General features: G+C 38.5%; 1 protein-coding gene across 6 annotated transcripts; it reads left to right on the top strand.

Moving 5' to 3' along the window:
* The first annotated feature begins 174 nt into the window (after positions 1-174).
* LOC130989354 (uncharacterized) lies at positions 175-13005 on the top strand. 6 transcript variants are annotated; one of them, XR_009090597.1, is made up of 24 exons: positions 175-480; positions 756-1140; positions 1523-1639; positions 1783-1865; positions 2119-2265; positions 2352-2500; positions 2582-2712; positions 2847-2969; positions 3070-3143; positions 3294-3884; positions 3995-4106; positions 4213-4350; positions 5214-5543; positions 6169-6424; positions 6518-7830; positions 8160-8559; positions 8678-9588; positions 9713-9778; positions 9864-9989; positions 10483-10727; positions 10801-11995; positions 12117-12163; positions 12267-12363; positions 12578-13005. XR_009090597.1 is itself a non-coding variant. In XM_057913321.1 (23 exons), the coding sequence occupies exons 1-21, from the start codon at positions 353-355 to the stop codon at positions 11993-11995; spliced, it is 7020 nt and encodes a 2339-aa protein (XP_057769304.1). In that variant the 5' UTR covers positions 175-352; the 3' UTR covers positions 12117-12163; positions 12267-12598. The 6 variants fall into 6 exon arrangements, 2 of the variants coding, with proteins under 2 accessions (XP_057769304.1, XP_057769296.1); XR_009090596.1 differs by having other exon boundaries at positions 12267-12384; XR_009090590.1 differs by lacking the exon at positions 12117-12163.
* The last annotated feature ends 17 nt before the right edge of the window (positions 13006-13022 follow it).

The following is a 13022-nucleotide window of genomic DNA, read 5'->3' as shown; positions in this document are numbered from 1 at the left end:
CAACTTCACTCACATTTTATTAAAACACGTGCCGAAAGCAAAGTGGCATATATTTGGTGGACGGAGGGAGTAATTATTTTTAAAAGTAAAAATACTCAATCACACGTATAATTTCTTTAATCACAAGAGAAGTTCACCAAGTACAAAAAAGAATGTTCTTAATTAGTGGTTTAGTTCAGTTTGTGGATTTACAGTCTTCCTACTTATGCAAAAGTGATGAGCAGACAAGAAATAGGAAAAGAAAAATACATTAGAAAAATTGTTTGTTTCTGGTTCCCCGCGCTGCGGATGATTTGATTGCCTTGTTCTATTTCGCGGGTAAAAAGAAACCCTAATTCTTCCAATTGGAAAAATGGCGAAGAAAGCCGAAGTCAGCAGGAAAGAGTTGTTGCAGCGATGGAGTGTCATCGAGGAAGAGGACGATGTCGATTCTGCTCATCCCGTCAAACGTCGTCGTCTCCGCCAGCTCAAAGAACAATGGTTGCCTTTCTTATTCTGCTCCCTCCCGCCATTTTTTCCCCTCTTGTTCTTCATATTTTGCTGTCAATCAGTGGAGTCGTGTAGGATACCATTCTGTCGCAATTTTTTATTTTTTTTGGTTTGGGGTTAATTTTGGAGAAACAATGTTCGCAATCAAGGGTGTTATTCAATATCTGTTGAATGTATCTTATATTGCATAGTTTCCTCTGCCATTCGAGTGTAAAGATACTAATAAACTAAACTCCATGTTAATAATGCTCCACAATCCAATCCAGGTTTTCAGACGCTTTCAACTTCTTGATACATTTGCCAAAAGACGATCATGTTTGGTGTGGTTATTGGGATCTGATGGGGCCTCTTCTCGAGACATTTTACAATTATCTCAAGGACGAATCCCGAGATTCTCCTCTCAAGCTCCTGTGGAAAAGAATTTCAGGAGAAATGAGAGGCTGCACGCTATGCATTCACCAGCACCATCAAGCGCAAGAGATGTATCAAAATGAATATGAGCAGAGCTGTATCGGTCCTCTACTTGATGTGCTGCATGTGCTTGATGAAGAGCGGATAACCATGCACCTCGAGGATCTTAATGATAGAATAGGAAGAGGGGTGTATGACGCGTCATGTGATTATGGAGAAGTTGTTAGTGTTATGTTTGAGGTATCTGACTACACCCAATCTTGGTTTTCCCTTTTCCTTACATGTCATTTTTCAGTCCATATACGGCGTGGAGTCATTGGACTTACTGTTTCTCTGTAAATTTTTGTGTTAAATTTATTTAGACTGGATAAATGATTGATTCAAATGTCCACACAACAGGATTAGACTTGAAAGGGCGGGTGGGGGGAATCAATTCCCTAATATTTATAGGAGAAGGACATTATATGAAAATAAGAAAAGTAATGTGTAGGAAGAAAATCACCAACTGTAATTCCTCATTCTTGATACACTATTTGTCTGATCGATGCCTCCTTCACCAGCAGTAGTGGAGCTTGAAACTCACTTTTATGTCCTTGTAATTAATTGTGTTCTTTTACATAAGGTTTTGATGTTCCCCATCTTGCTCGATGACCAAAACTTGGCTACGGAGTTTCAAAATTTTATTGAAGCAGTTGATAATTATCATGATTTGGCATTAGATGGGCACCAACAGTATCCGGTATGATTTAATTACGATCGCTTCGTCTTGTTCTCTTTTTTATTTTTTTCATATACTCCTTTTGTTCTATAGTACATCCTTTTTGCTTTTCTGCAGGAATCAAACTGAACCATCCTCTCTTCCTTTTCTTATTGTTTTGTCAGGGAGTTTATGCATTGCTTTTTTTCAAAAGTAGAAGGGTTCGATCTATAGGTCTTCGCTTGGCTGGGCACATGGGTAAATTGAGGTACCTTTTTTCATTGTATTCACAATTGACAATTTGCTATGTCTTGATTCTAGCAAATTTTGACCATTGGGTTCATATATTTATGTTTGGCTTTGTACCTCTAGGACTTATCAGCTTTTAGATTGCATTTCTATGAGTGCGAATGAGATGTTCCTTGGAGGTCGCAATATCTTAACTTGTTGTAGCAAATGATCTCTTTCTGAAGTTCCTAAACCTTATGAAAAATTATGTGATTTCTCTTTCTCTCATGTAGGAGATCGACAGACTTGGATCCATTGCAGCATTTACTCAAGAAATGCATCCACATACTGGAAATGGAAGGCGTGCAGACAGCTCTTGAGACTTCAAGGCCAAGGCTGCAACTGGACCAAATAACTGTATGGCTTGGAATGAAAGCATTGTAGGAAGCAGCTGGTTTAATTTGTGAATATGTGTAAACATGTATTTCTTTTGTAGTATTGATTTGGTCAATTCTGCATCTTGAAGGGTGGGGTTTCTAGAGCCTCAAGCATTTGAAGAAGGGATTTTAGATCGGTATCCCATTTTTCTTAGTATCGTGCTGAACCATATCAGTGATGATTCAATTGAGTTTTCTCATGCAGTTAACTGCCTGAGACTAATGTTTGAGAAGCTAGGTATATGACCCCTTTCGATGTTTTCTAAATTTATTTGCAAAAAGTATTAGCACCTACTAATTTGGTACTTTTGTTACACAGGTTGTAAACTGTGGTTGAGGGCTACACTGTCTCCGAGTGTTATGAGAAATACACTTCTTGGTCAATGTTTCCATACCAGAAATGAGAAAAGCCACAAAGAAATTTTTGATCTTTTCCAACCTTTCTTGCAGGCATGTTTGTGATTCTATATTTTTGCTTGAAGCTCTCTCTCTCTCTCTCTATACTTTCTTCTTCTTTCATTGTTTTGGACACGTTGGTGGTGTGCTATGATTTATTCCTTATAATGTTTTTATAATCCATCCAGTCTCTTGAAGCTCTGCAAGATGGAGAACATGAAAAGCAGAGAAGGCATTTTCTTTACTTTCTTCTGCATCAAGTGCCTGTGAGCAGTAATTTTAGCACACTGATGCGGAAAAAGGCTAATCAGGTTGATTTCCATCTTCTATTGCATCTGTGATATAGCATGCTATTTTTCGGTTCCTGTGATATCTGTCTCTCAACTTTTGCCTCTTCTCTTGTTTATGCAGATTTCTTTTCTCATTATTCTTCGAGGTTACAGGATGGATCCTCCTTGTCCACCTTCTGAATGTGCACACATGTGGTAGGCATCTTTTGGGAACATGTCTGTGTGTTTTTCTATAGATGCATGGACAAATAATGTAACTTTACTCATGATTTGGACACCCAAACATACATTTATGCAGTGACTTATCTTGGTATTAATTCGCTTCTCCTTGATGCAATTTTATAGGGGCCCTTCTCTTATGTCCTCCCTGAAGGACACATCGCTTCACAGTTCTCTTCGGCAACCTGCAATTGATCTAATTCAGACTATCATAGTGTCTGATGCTTCTGCATTGATCTCTGTAATATTGAATGGTCAGTTGCATCCCAGTGATAAATCCATCAGGCCTACTAATTCTGGTGATGCAGATGACGAAGAAGAGATTCTGTTTGGTCTCCATGTTAAAGAGAACGATACTAGTTGTTGGAAAGAGTTCACTTTGCAGCATAAAGTTGTCTCACAAGTAGATGGGAACTGGATGTGTGTACCCATGCTATGGTTTGACGTGTTAGTTGAAATTGATCCATTGGCACTTCCGTTATCCTTTTCCAAGGCTGTTATTTGGGCCTTATCTCGGTTTTCACTGATAGAGACTGAAAATAGCACAGAAATGTCTCTTTCTGTACAAAATTGGTTGGTCACATGTGCTTCAGAAATATCTTATCTTTTGGGGTGGAAGGTCCCATCAGGTTCTGATGATGGTGGGGATGGAACAGAGTCTAGAAACTCTATTAGAACTTCAACTATGTGCCGGCCTTTAGTTAGGACATTCAAGAGGTTAGTGGCTTGTGTCAGATGTTATCAGAGATCATGCTGTGCAACTTGTGCATATGTGGTTTTTCTTGCTCTATGTGATAAAGTTCTTAGGATGTGGATAAACAATGCAGGTTAACTACACATTATACCATTAGAATGGAGCAAGGAGAGCTTAGAAAACAGTGGATCTGGGAGCCCATGATGAGCAACAGTTTGATTCTCTTACTTCTGGATCCTAATGATGTAATCTAATACTTTTGCTTTATGAGTTAACAAAAATGATTGCCTTTAATATTCAATTGACTGAATTTTGCCTAAAGTTGGGAGCAAATTTATCTCATTGTTGTAGAATGCCAGACAAGTGGGTAGGCTGATTCTCGAACAAGTTTCAAATGTGCGCGGCCTTACTTGTGGTCTGCAATTTCTTTGCTCCACACCTTCCTCCTTGTTAGCCATCCTTCTGGGATTGAGACATTCTCTGGAATTGGTAATGATATATTTGCACATACATGTCTCTTTCTTTCCGTATTGGTATTAACTTTGCTTTCAAATGATCAAGTGCTCTTGAGTACTGACTTGTCATCAAATAGAGGTTGCTTGACTGGGATAACTTTTCTTTCCATATGTGCTTGCTGAAAGACTTCTTTATGAAGAGTAACAAGATCTGATTCACATAAAACCATAGGCTTCTACATTATTTCTGATTAGAGGTGGCAATTCATATAATCAAGTTTTATTTGTTTCTATACGCACAATGTGAAGATAGACATTAACACAACACAAGGAAGACTCCTGATGACATAAACACAAACATGAAATATTTCTTATTGACTTAATGCAACACCCGATGAAGACATGGTAAAAAAATTAAATGAAAAATAAAGCATAATTATTGAAACAATCGTTTAATACTGATAAGACTAAATACTTGAGCAAAATGATTATAAAAATTATAAAACTTTCAAATGTTTTGAAGAATTAATATATGACACAAGTTAGTAACATTTGCAGGTTAACTGCCATCTGTAAATTTTGGTTCTGTTTGGTGGGTTGCCATGAACACGGAATGATACAATTTTTTTGTTGTCCTTAACAGTTAATAATTTGACAGGAGAGTGACATAAATATAATAAGCTCGTATTCGTTTTTGGTCTTCTGCCTAAATCGTGTTATTCTGTCATATCAATATTTGCCTCACCTGTTTATGAATACTGGTCTTTGCTTTAATACGAGATTTATTTGAATGAGTTGCATCCAGTGGATGCTCTAGATGCACCTCCTGATGTTTAGGAACCAGTACAAATTCACATATAATGCTGTGCTGATGTAGTTTTACCAAATAATTTTCAGGTTCAGTTGGATTCTGTTCTGTCTAACTTTTCAACTTTACATCACCTGTTCTTCATCTTGTGCAAATTGCTCAAAGATGGAAATCCATCTTCTCGGACCCCATCTCAGAATTTGCCAGATGTTGCCGACATTTCACAATTTTCTTCTCAAGGTGGATTTCTAAAGCAACCTGTATTTGAATCTTCACACTCTGATGGTGACAGGCATTCATCAATTGTTAGCTCCACATGGTGGAAGAAGTTTAGCTGCTTATTGGCACAAGCAGCTTGGCCTTCAATACTGAAATGCTTAGATGGAGGCAAGGCATTCACCGATTACACAGTATCTCAGGTTCTCATAATACTAGCTATTATTGGAAGATACCTGTTTATTTTCTTTAGCTTTAAGCACTTTCCTTGTGTCGGTTTATCTTAGCAAGCATATTCATTGATTTTCTGAGCTTTTGTCATGTCTCTGAAGATATTGTCATTTTCCATGAGATGCATGTATCACCTATGAAATGTTATACTCCCTCCGTCCGCGATATCGTTTCCACATTGTGGACGGCGCGGATTTTAAAACAAGTGGTGAATAGTAGTGGATATTATAGTGAGTGGAGTTTGGGTCCCACTATTGTTGTGAGTGGAAGTTTGTGGACCCTACTTCTATAAATGGAAGTGGAAATGATATCGCGGACGGAGGGAGTACATGGTTTGAGTTAAGAAGAACCTTAAGTAGTCCATTATCATGAATCATGACTTTTACTTGAAATTTTCTGTTGACTTGTTTCCGGATCCTTGATTAACTGAACTTACTTGTGACCAGGTTTCTCTGTAAATTTCTGATGTGTTTACAATAGTACTTAAATACACCTGAGTTTCTTGTTTCAATTTACTTGTATCTCTATTCTTAAAAGTCTGTAAATTTCTGCTATAAGTAAAATAGTGCTTAAGTACTTCTCCATATCTTGTTTCAGTTGACTTGTATCCGTATTCTTGAAGTCATTCCTGTGGTTTTTGAAAGACACCCCAAGGATTCTGGCAAAATGTTGGAAACTTTTGATAGCATAAAGTGGCTTCATGACTTGGCTGATTGGGGGAAGTCATCACTTGTTGTAGTTGTTAGATATTGGAAACAAACATTATCTTATATGCTTGGCCAAATCAGAATATTGTGCAGTGATAATAAATCTGCTTCAGCAATTAGTGATATTGAGAAACTTATTTCATGTGGTGAGTTTTTCAGTTTGATGTTGATCTGCTTTTTGTTCACAATTTCATTAAAATCACTCTGTGCATGTAATACTATCTTTGTTTTGAGTGCAGAAAAAGTCTTAATTGATGAAGTGAGCAAGCAAGTAGCGCGTCTTTCTGTTTCATTAAAAGAACAGTGCTCTGCATTGAATAAAACGGCTGGTCGGTCAAAATTTTCACCATTGAAACAGTCATTATTAGTCGATGAAACTGAAGAGACTATCCTAGATTCCGAGCCATTGGTCAACTTGGAGAGAGACAATGTCATAATTCTTTCTGATGATGAGAAGGAATCAGATGTTTCTGCCCACGTGGGGGTTTCTACTAGTTGGTCGGCTAAAACTACATATCACGATGCTCATGCTGGTACAAGCGCAGCTGGAGGAGAGTCGGAAGCTGACTTGAAAGAGAAAGATGTTGGTGGTCTGGTAGTCTCCTCTGAGGCTGATTCTCGGATAGGTTTTTATTCTACCGATCTTATTCAGAAAATGAATTCAGATATTACTGGAGGCGTATATGCATCTCAATCCTCTGTTCCAGCAGAGCCATCAGAGAGTAAGGGACAGGAAATTAAAACAAGAGAGGGTGTAGTCAATTGTATCCTATCAAGGAACAATTCAAGTTTGACGAAATTACCAGATGGAGCTGTGAATTCCAAAGAAGGGTATTCATCCACATCTCTAATATCTTCAAGAAACAAGACCTTTAATGATTTAAATATCGCTTCCGCTAGCAAAAATCAGGAGACCGCAAATAAAGCTCTGAAAACTAGAGATGGAATCATAAAAGAGATAGTATGTGATGAAGATGATGATGCATGGAAATTCTCATTTTTCAAACCACCAAAGCATCAACAGCCCCTAAATATGAAGCCAATCATTTCCGGTCCTAAACGGCAAGTTATCCAGCTTTCCGTGCCTCTAAAGAGCAGACCTGGCTCTATGAGGTTGAGTGGTGGAATGAAAAGATTTCAGCCCCCTAGGCTTGAGGACTGGTATAAACCCATCTTGGAGCTGAATTTCTTTGTTGCTGTTGGCTTAGCTTCTGGAACTGAGAAAGACTCTCAAAGTGTAGGCAAACTAAAGCAAGTTCCTGTTTGTTTCCAATCACCTGATGGGTATTTTGAAATTTTCCGGCCCTTGGTACTGGAAGAATTCAAGGCGCAACTGCAGAGTTCCTACCAGGAGATGGCTTCTTCTGAGGAACTGTGCTGCGGAAGTTTATCTGTGCTGTCTGTTGAGAGAATTGACGATTTCCATGTTGTTCGCTTTGTACAAGATGAAGATAATTCCCCTGGATCTAGAAGCCTGATGGAGAACGATCTCATTGTACTTACTAGACAACCTCTGCAGAACTCTACCAGTGATGTACACACTGTTGGAAAGGTATTCCGTACTTGAAATAGATGTGGATAACCTTTGCTATTCAGATTACTTCTACAGCCTTAATGGTTGCCTAATATATGTGAGAGATAACAGAATAATATCAAGTGCTTTCTTGTTATAAAGCAATCATGTGTTTTTATTTACATTAACTACTATCCAAACAGTCCTGCCATTTTTTATTGTTAAGAGCCTTCTGTGATATAGTAGTCTTGGTAATAACTATTTTTATGCTTTTCTATGGGTAGGATAACTGTGAACTAGACAATGTTGCTTGAAATTTAATTGTCCCAGTACTCTCTGTATCTTGCTTATGCTGTGTTTGTTCTTAGGTTGAGAGACGTGAGAAAGACAACAAAAGGAGGTCAAATATCTTAGCTATTAGACTGTATCTTCAAGCATCTCCTCGTCTCGATCGAGCTAGAAAGCTTCTTACTGAGAGAAGCAAGTGGTATGTTAGTCGTATCATGTCCATTACCCCTCAACTTCGAGAGTTCCAAGCATTGTCATCAATAAGGGATATTCCTCTACTTCCAATCATCTTGAACCCGGTCAATTGTCGTTCTAGTCAATATGAATCAGAAACTCAAAGTATGAGTAAACTCCCCCAACCTCTGCAGCAGATTCTTAAGTCGTCATTTAATGACAGTCAGCTGCAGGCTATCAGTCTTGCAACTGGACCATTTGACTTGAAAAAGGACTTTGATTTGACTCTTATACAGGGACCTCCAGGTGTGTGGTTATTCATTGTTTCCTATCCTATTTATTTTATTTATGTGCTTTCTTCTTTCTATAAAATTATGGGTTACCCCCTTCGTTTATATTCTTTCTGCTTGCATTTCTGCACCAGGAACTGGAAAGACCCGAACAATTCTGGCCATCGTCAGCAGTCTGCTTGCTCTCTCTCAAACGAATGATTCCAAAAGATTAAGAGATGGTGGATCAGCCTGTAGTAATAGCTCTAGCACTAGTCAACGGATCAGTCAGTGTGCTGCAATTGCGAGAGCCTGGCAGGATGCAGCATTGGCTAGACAAATAAATGATGATGTGGAAAAGAATAACAGATCCACAGGAAGCAGCAGTAGAGGCCGGATTCTCATTTGTGCTCAATCCAATGCTGCTGTTGATGAGCTAGTTGCAAGGATATACAATGAAGGTCTCTATGGTTGTGATGGACACAGGTACAAGCCATATCTTGTGAGGGTTGGTAATGCAAAGACAGTCCATCCAAATTCTCTTCCTTTCTTCATCGATACACTGGTTGAAAATCGTTTAGGCGAAGAAAAGACGAATGCACATGATGAAAAGAGTGGGACTTTTGCAGATTCTTTGACCATACTGCGTACTAACTTAGAAAAATTAGTGGAACAGATCAGATACTATGAAGCCAAGCGGGCTAGCTTGCAGGAGGAAAATTCCGAAGTTAAAAATTTCATGGAAGGAGATCTTGAAGATGGAAAGATATTTTCTGATGCCGAATTAAAAGGAAAGCTAAGGCAGTTATACGAAAAGAAGAAAGCCATGTATACAGATCTTGCCAGCTCCCAGGCGAGAGAGAGGAAAGCCAACGAAGAAATGAGAGCCCTAAGACATAAATTTCGGAATGCTATCTTGAAGGAGGCTGAAATTGTGGTGACTACACTAAGTGGCTGCGGGGGAGATCTATATGGGGTGTGCTCTGAATCTACCTCAAGCCATAAATTTATCAATGCATCTGAAACCACTCTGTTTGATGCTGTTGTGATTGATGAAGCTGCTCAAGTACTTCCTTTTCCCTTTCGTGTTTTGTCTTATCTCTGTAATTTCTTTATCTTCATTTATCCCAGCATATGTCTTTCCGTTTCTGAGATTCAATTGTGTCTTTTTTTCTTTTGCTTTCGTGAAGGCCCTGGAGCCTGCCACTTTGATTCCACTTCAGCTCCTAAAATCGAAGGGAACCAAATGCATCATGGTAAGTATTTGATTTGAGCATTATATAATTTGTCTTTTCAATAAAACTAAGCATCATTGAAATATATTTCCCTTCTTTTGGATAGGTTGGTGATCCAAAGCAGCTTCCTGCCACAGTTTTATCAAATGTTGCTAGCAAATACATGTTCCAGTGCAGCATGTTTGAAAGACTGCAGCGGGCAGGTCATCCTGTAATCATGCTCACCCAACAGGTAGTCCTACTATCTGAAGTATATTGTTAATGGGAATTCTCTCCCTGATTTCACGCTGCTGAAGCTCAGCTACTTTAGCAGTCTATTATTGTATTTTAGTCTCTTCTGCTGACAAGTTAGTGTTCATATTGTAGCTGTGACTCAGCATGGCAAATAGTGACTACTCTTACATTATCTCTGTGGTTAATAGTCTAAGGGTCATCTTGAAATGATGTTGAAAATATTTCCACATTTCCACGTGTTTTTATTTGCAAGAATGAAATGGATCTTTTATTACTGTAAAGGCCCTTAATGCCACCACTTTTTTTGTGCTTGTTGAAGACAGAAATAATAAATGTAGCATATATGGTAAAGGGTGTATATTGGGTAGTACTTTGCAAAAAATATTTTAGAAGCTGTTTGTTTAGGATTATCTTCCCTGTGTTTTATTTCTATTTTTTTCCCTATTACTGCTAGTTTTATGCTAACAGTGATGGTATTTATAAATTACCAGTATAGGATGCATCCAGAGATTTGTCGGTTTCCTTCTTTGCATTTCTATGAGGGGAAATTGCAGAATGGAGATCAGATGTCTGGCAGAGCTGCATCATTCCATGAGACTCGGTGCCTTGGACCATATGTATTTTTTGACATCATTGATGGCATGGAGCTCCGTGGTAAGAACTCTGCGTCACTCTCCCTGTACAATGAGTCTGAGGCTGATGCTGCTGTTGAAGTGTTGCGATATCTTAGAAAAAGGTATTTAATCTTTTGGCTCTTGAATTCTCATTTGTCAATGTCTGGTATGATTAAGAAATTGTTATTTTGACAGTTATCCGTCAGAATTTTGGGGTGGAAGAATTGGCATCATAACACCTTACAAGCGTCAATTGTCACTTTTGCGTTCACGGTTCACCAGCGCCTTTGGATCTTCTATTGCCTCTGATATGGAATTTAATACAGTTGATGGTTTTCAAGGTCGAGAAGTTGATATCCTGCTACTTTCTACTGTTAGAGCATCTGGATCCTGCGATGAAACACCTAGATCTAGTAATATTGGATTTGTTGCTGATGTTAGACGGATGAATGTAGCTTTGACTAGGGCTAAACTCTCTCTTTGGGTTTTTGGTAATGCAAGAACATTGCGGTCAAACCAGACCTGGGCAGCTCTTTTAGAAGATGCAAAACAAAGGAATTTGATTGTATCTGCCAGAAAGCCGTACAGTTCGATACCCAAGTTCTGTTCAGAAGTCAGATCAAAGGCAGGGGATTCCTTGACTAGTCAGTTTGATGAAGATGGGCGGCTCAAAGCTACAAGGGGACGTGTTAATACGCAGAAAACTATAAAACATACTTCTGAAAGGAAGAGAAAATGCATTGATACTACACAGGAGAGAGGTTGTAATGGTGAAGAAGTTTCCTGTTCAGGGAGGGATGCTGCAGTAGATGTCAAAAGAAGGAACAGAGATGGAAGGCAAACAAAGTTTTTAGAGGCCAAGGAGGCGGCCTCAGTTAAAGGTCCAAATAATGACGACAAAGTATTGAAAGGTGCAATGTCGGAATTGCAAGAAAATCAAGAGAAGACTGATATAAGCCCCAGGTTCAGGGATAATAACAAGCAAATTAAGGTGGCAAGAGCTGATTATGGAAAGGGGAGCAATAATAACAATGTTAGGACACATTCAACTAATACTGGAAAGGAGATGAGTAGAAGTCAAAAACATATGAGAGCTCTTGCTGATGAAGCGCATTCAAAAACTATCAAGCACGATAAGCTACCAGAGGTGAAAATTGGTACATCATCTTCTGAGAGAACAGTCAAGGAGAAGGGTGAACCGCAAGCTTCTAATCATGCTGAAATACGCAATGATACAATAAAGAAAAGGAAACAACAGCGTGAAGCTGTTGAGGCCCTCCTGTCTTCATCTCTTATATCTTCAAAGAAGTCAGAATCAGTGCTGAAATCGTCTGTGAAGAGGAATCTTTCAACAAGTACCATTAAACCTCATAAACGAAGAAATGATTAGGTATCGGTTTCTCCAAGTTCCCTTTATGAAGTTAACTGTTTCTAATAAAATAGGTTCTAATTGTGGTTAACTCCATGTCCTCGTTGCACTTTCCATAATCAATGAGTCTTTCTACAAACAGGCATTTTCTAACAAAGTACCCCAAGATACATGATTATTCTGAGAAGGGTTAGTATTGCTTTAGACCGAGTCAAAAAATTGTATAAGTTTTTCAACTAAAGAATGCTTCCATAGAGTTATTGTTGCCAATAATTGATTTCTTTTCCTGCAGTGATCAGATTCATGAATGAGAGTTTGGTTTAATCTGCAAGGAGTTTGAAAGGGAGCTCTGAAGAAGAAGATGCTATGTGTCAAATGGTATTTACCATGTAAGTATATCGACCAGGAAGGTAAATACAAAATTCTTGACTTGAGTGTATAGTCTACTTTTTTGTTTGGACAGTGAAGCTATTGAATGGTAAACCATAAAAAAGCCACCAATTTTGTGACCTTGTAGATTAAAAGTAGGTGTTGTCTGTTCTGTTCTGTGGCACAGAAAAACATTTTTTGGCTCTGACAATGAGATTGATGCATAATGGGCAGATATTAGTGTTTCAACTGTCATGATAGTATGTTGCAATGATGGAAATGTATTATTGAGAGGCCGCGGCTGTGGGCCCCAGGGAAGATCTTATTTTGGTGAGAATGAATGATATGCACAGAGCTGCAGTTTCTCAACTTATCACTAAAACAGAAACAAATACAAGCCAAAATGTGACATTATTTGCTGCTGCTGCTTTCCATCCCAACCATAATCAATCCATGTGGTGTATGGTGCCATAATGTATTTGTTGTATTCTATGCAACTGTTGCACAGCAGGGGCTCAAATTCATCCTCTCTCCCTCTCTCTAAATGAGTAAATGTGTTTGATTTCTACGAGGGAGGGTGCTGACACAATGAATGACACCGTCCATCTCCGGTTCATGCATTTTGCTCATGGACAAAAATAAATAATGTTTATTTTTTTAAAGTTGGTGTATGTTATGT

This window comes from Salvia miltiorrhiza, chromosome 1 (assembly GCF_028751815.1).
Source record: "Salvia miltiorrhiza cultivar Shanhuang (shh) chromosome 1, IMPLAD_Smil_shh, whole genome shotgun sequence".
NCBI lineage: Eukaryota > Viridiplantae > Streptophyta > Magnoliopsida > Lamiales > Lamiaceae > Salvia > Salvia miltiorrhiza.
This window is presented reverse-complemented; position numbering and strand designations above follow the sequence as displayed.

Bases quoted from the DNA above. Each gene is read 5' to 3' on its own strand.
- LOC130989354 (XM_057913313.1), top strand. From the start codon at position 353: ATGGCGAAGAAAGCCGAAGTCAGCAGGAAAGAGTTGTTGCAGCGATGG. The intron at 1,866-2,118 runs GTACCTTTTTTC...TCTCTCATGTAG, and splicing joins GGGCACATGGGTAAATTGAG to GAGATCGACAGACTTGGATC. The intron at 9,990-10,482 runs GTAGTCCTACTA...ATAAATTACCAG, and splicing joins TAATCATGCTCACCCAACAG to TATAGGATGCATCCAGAGAT.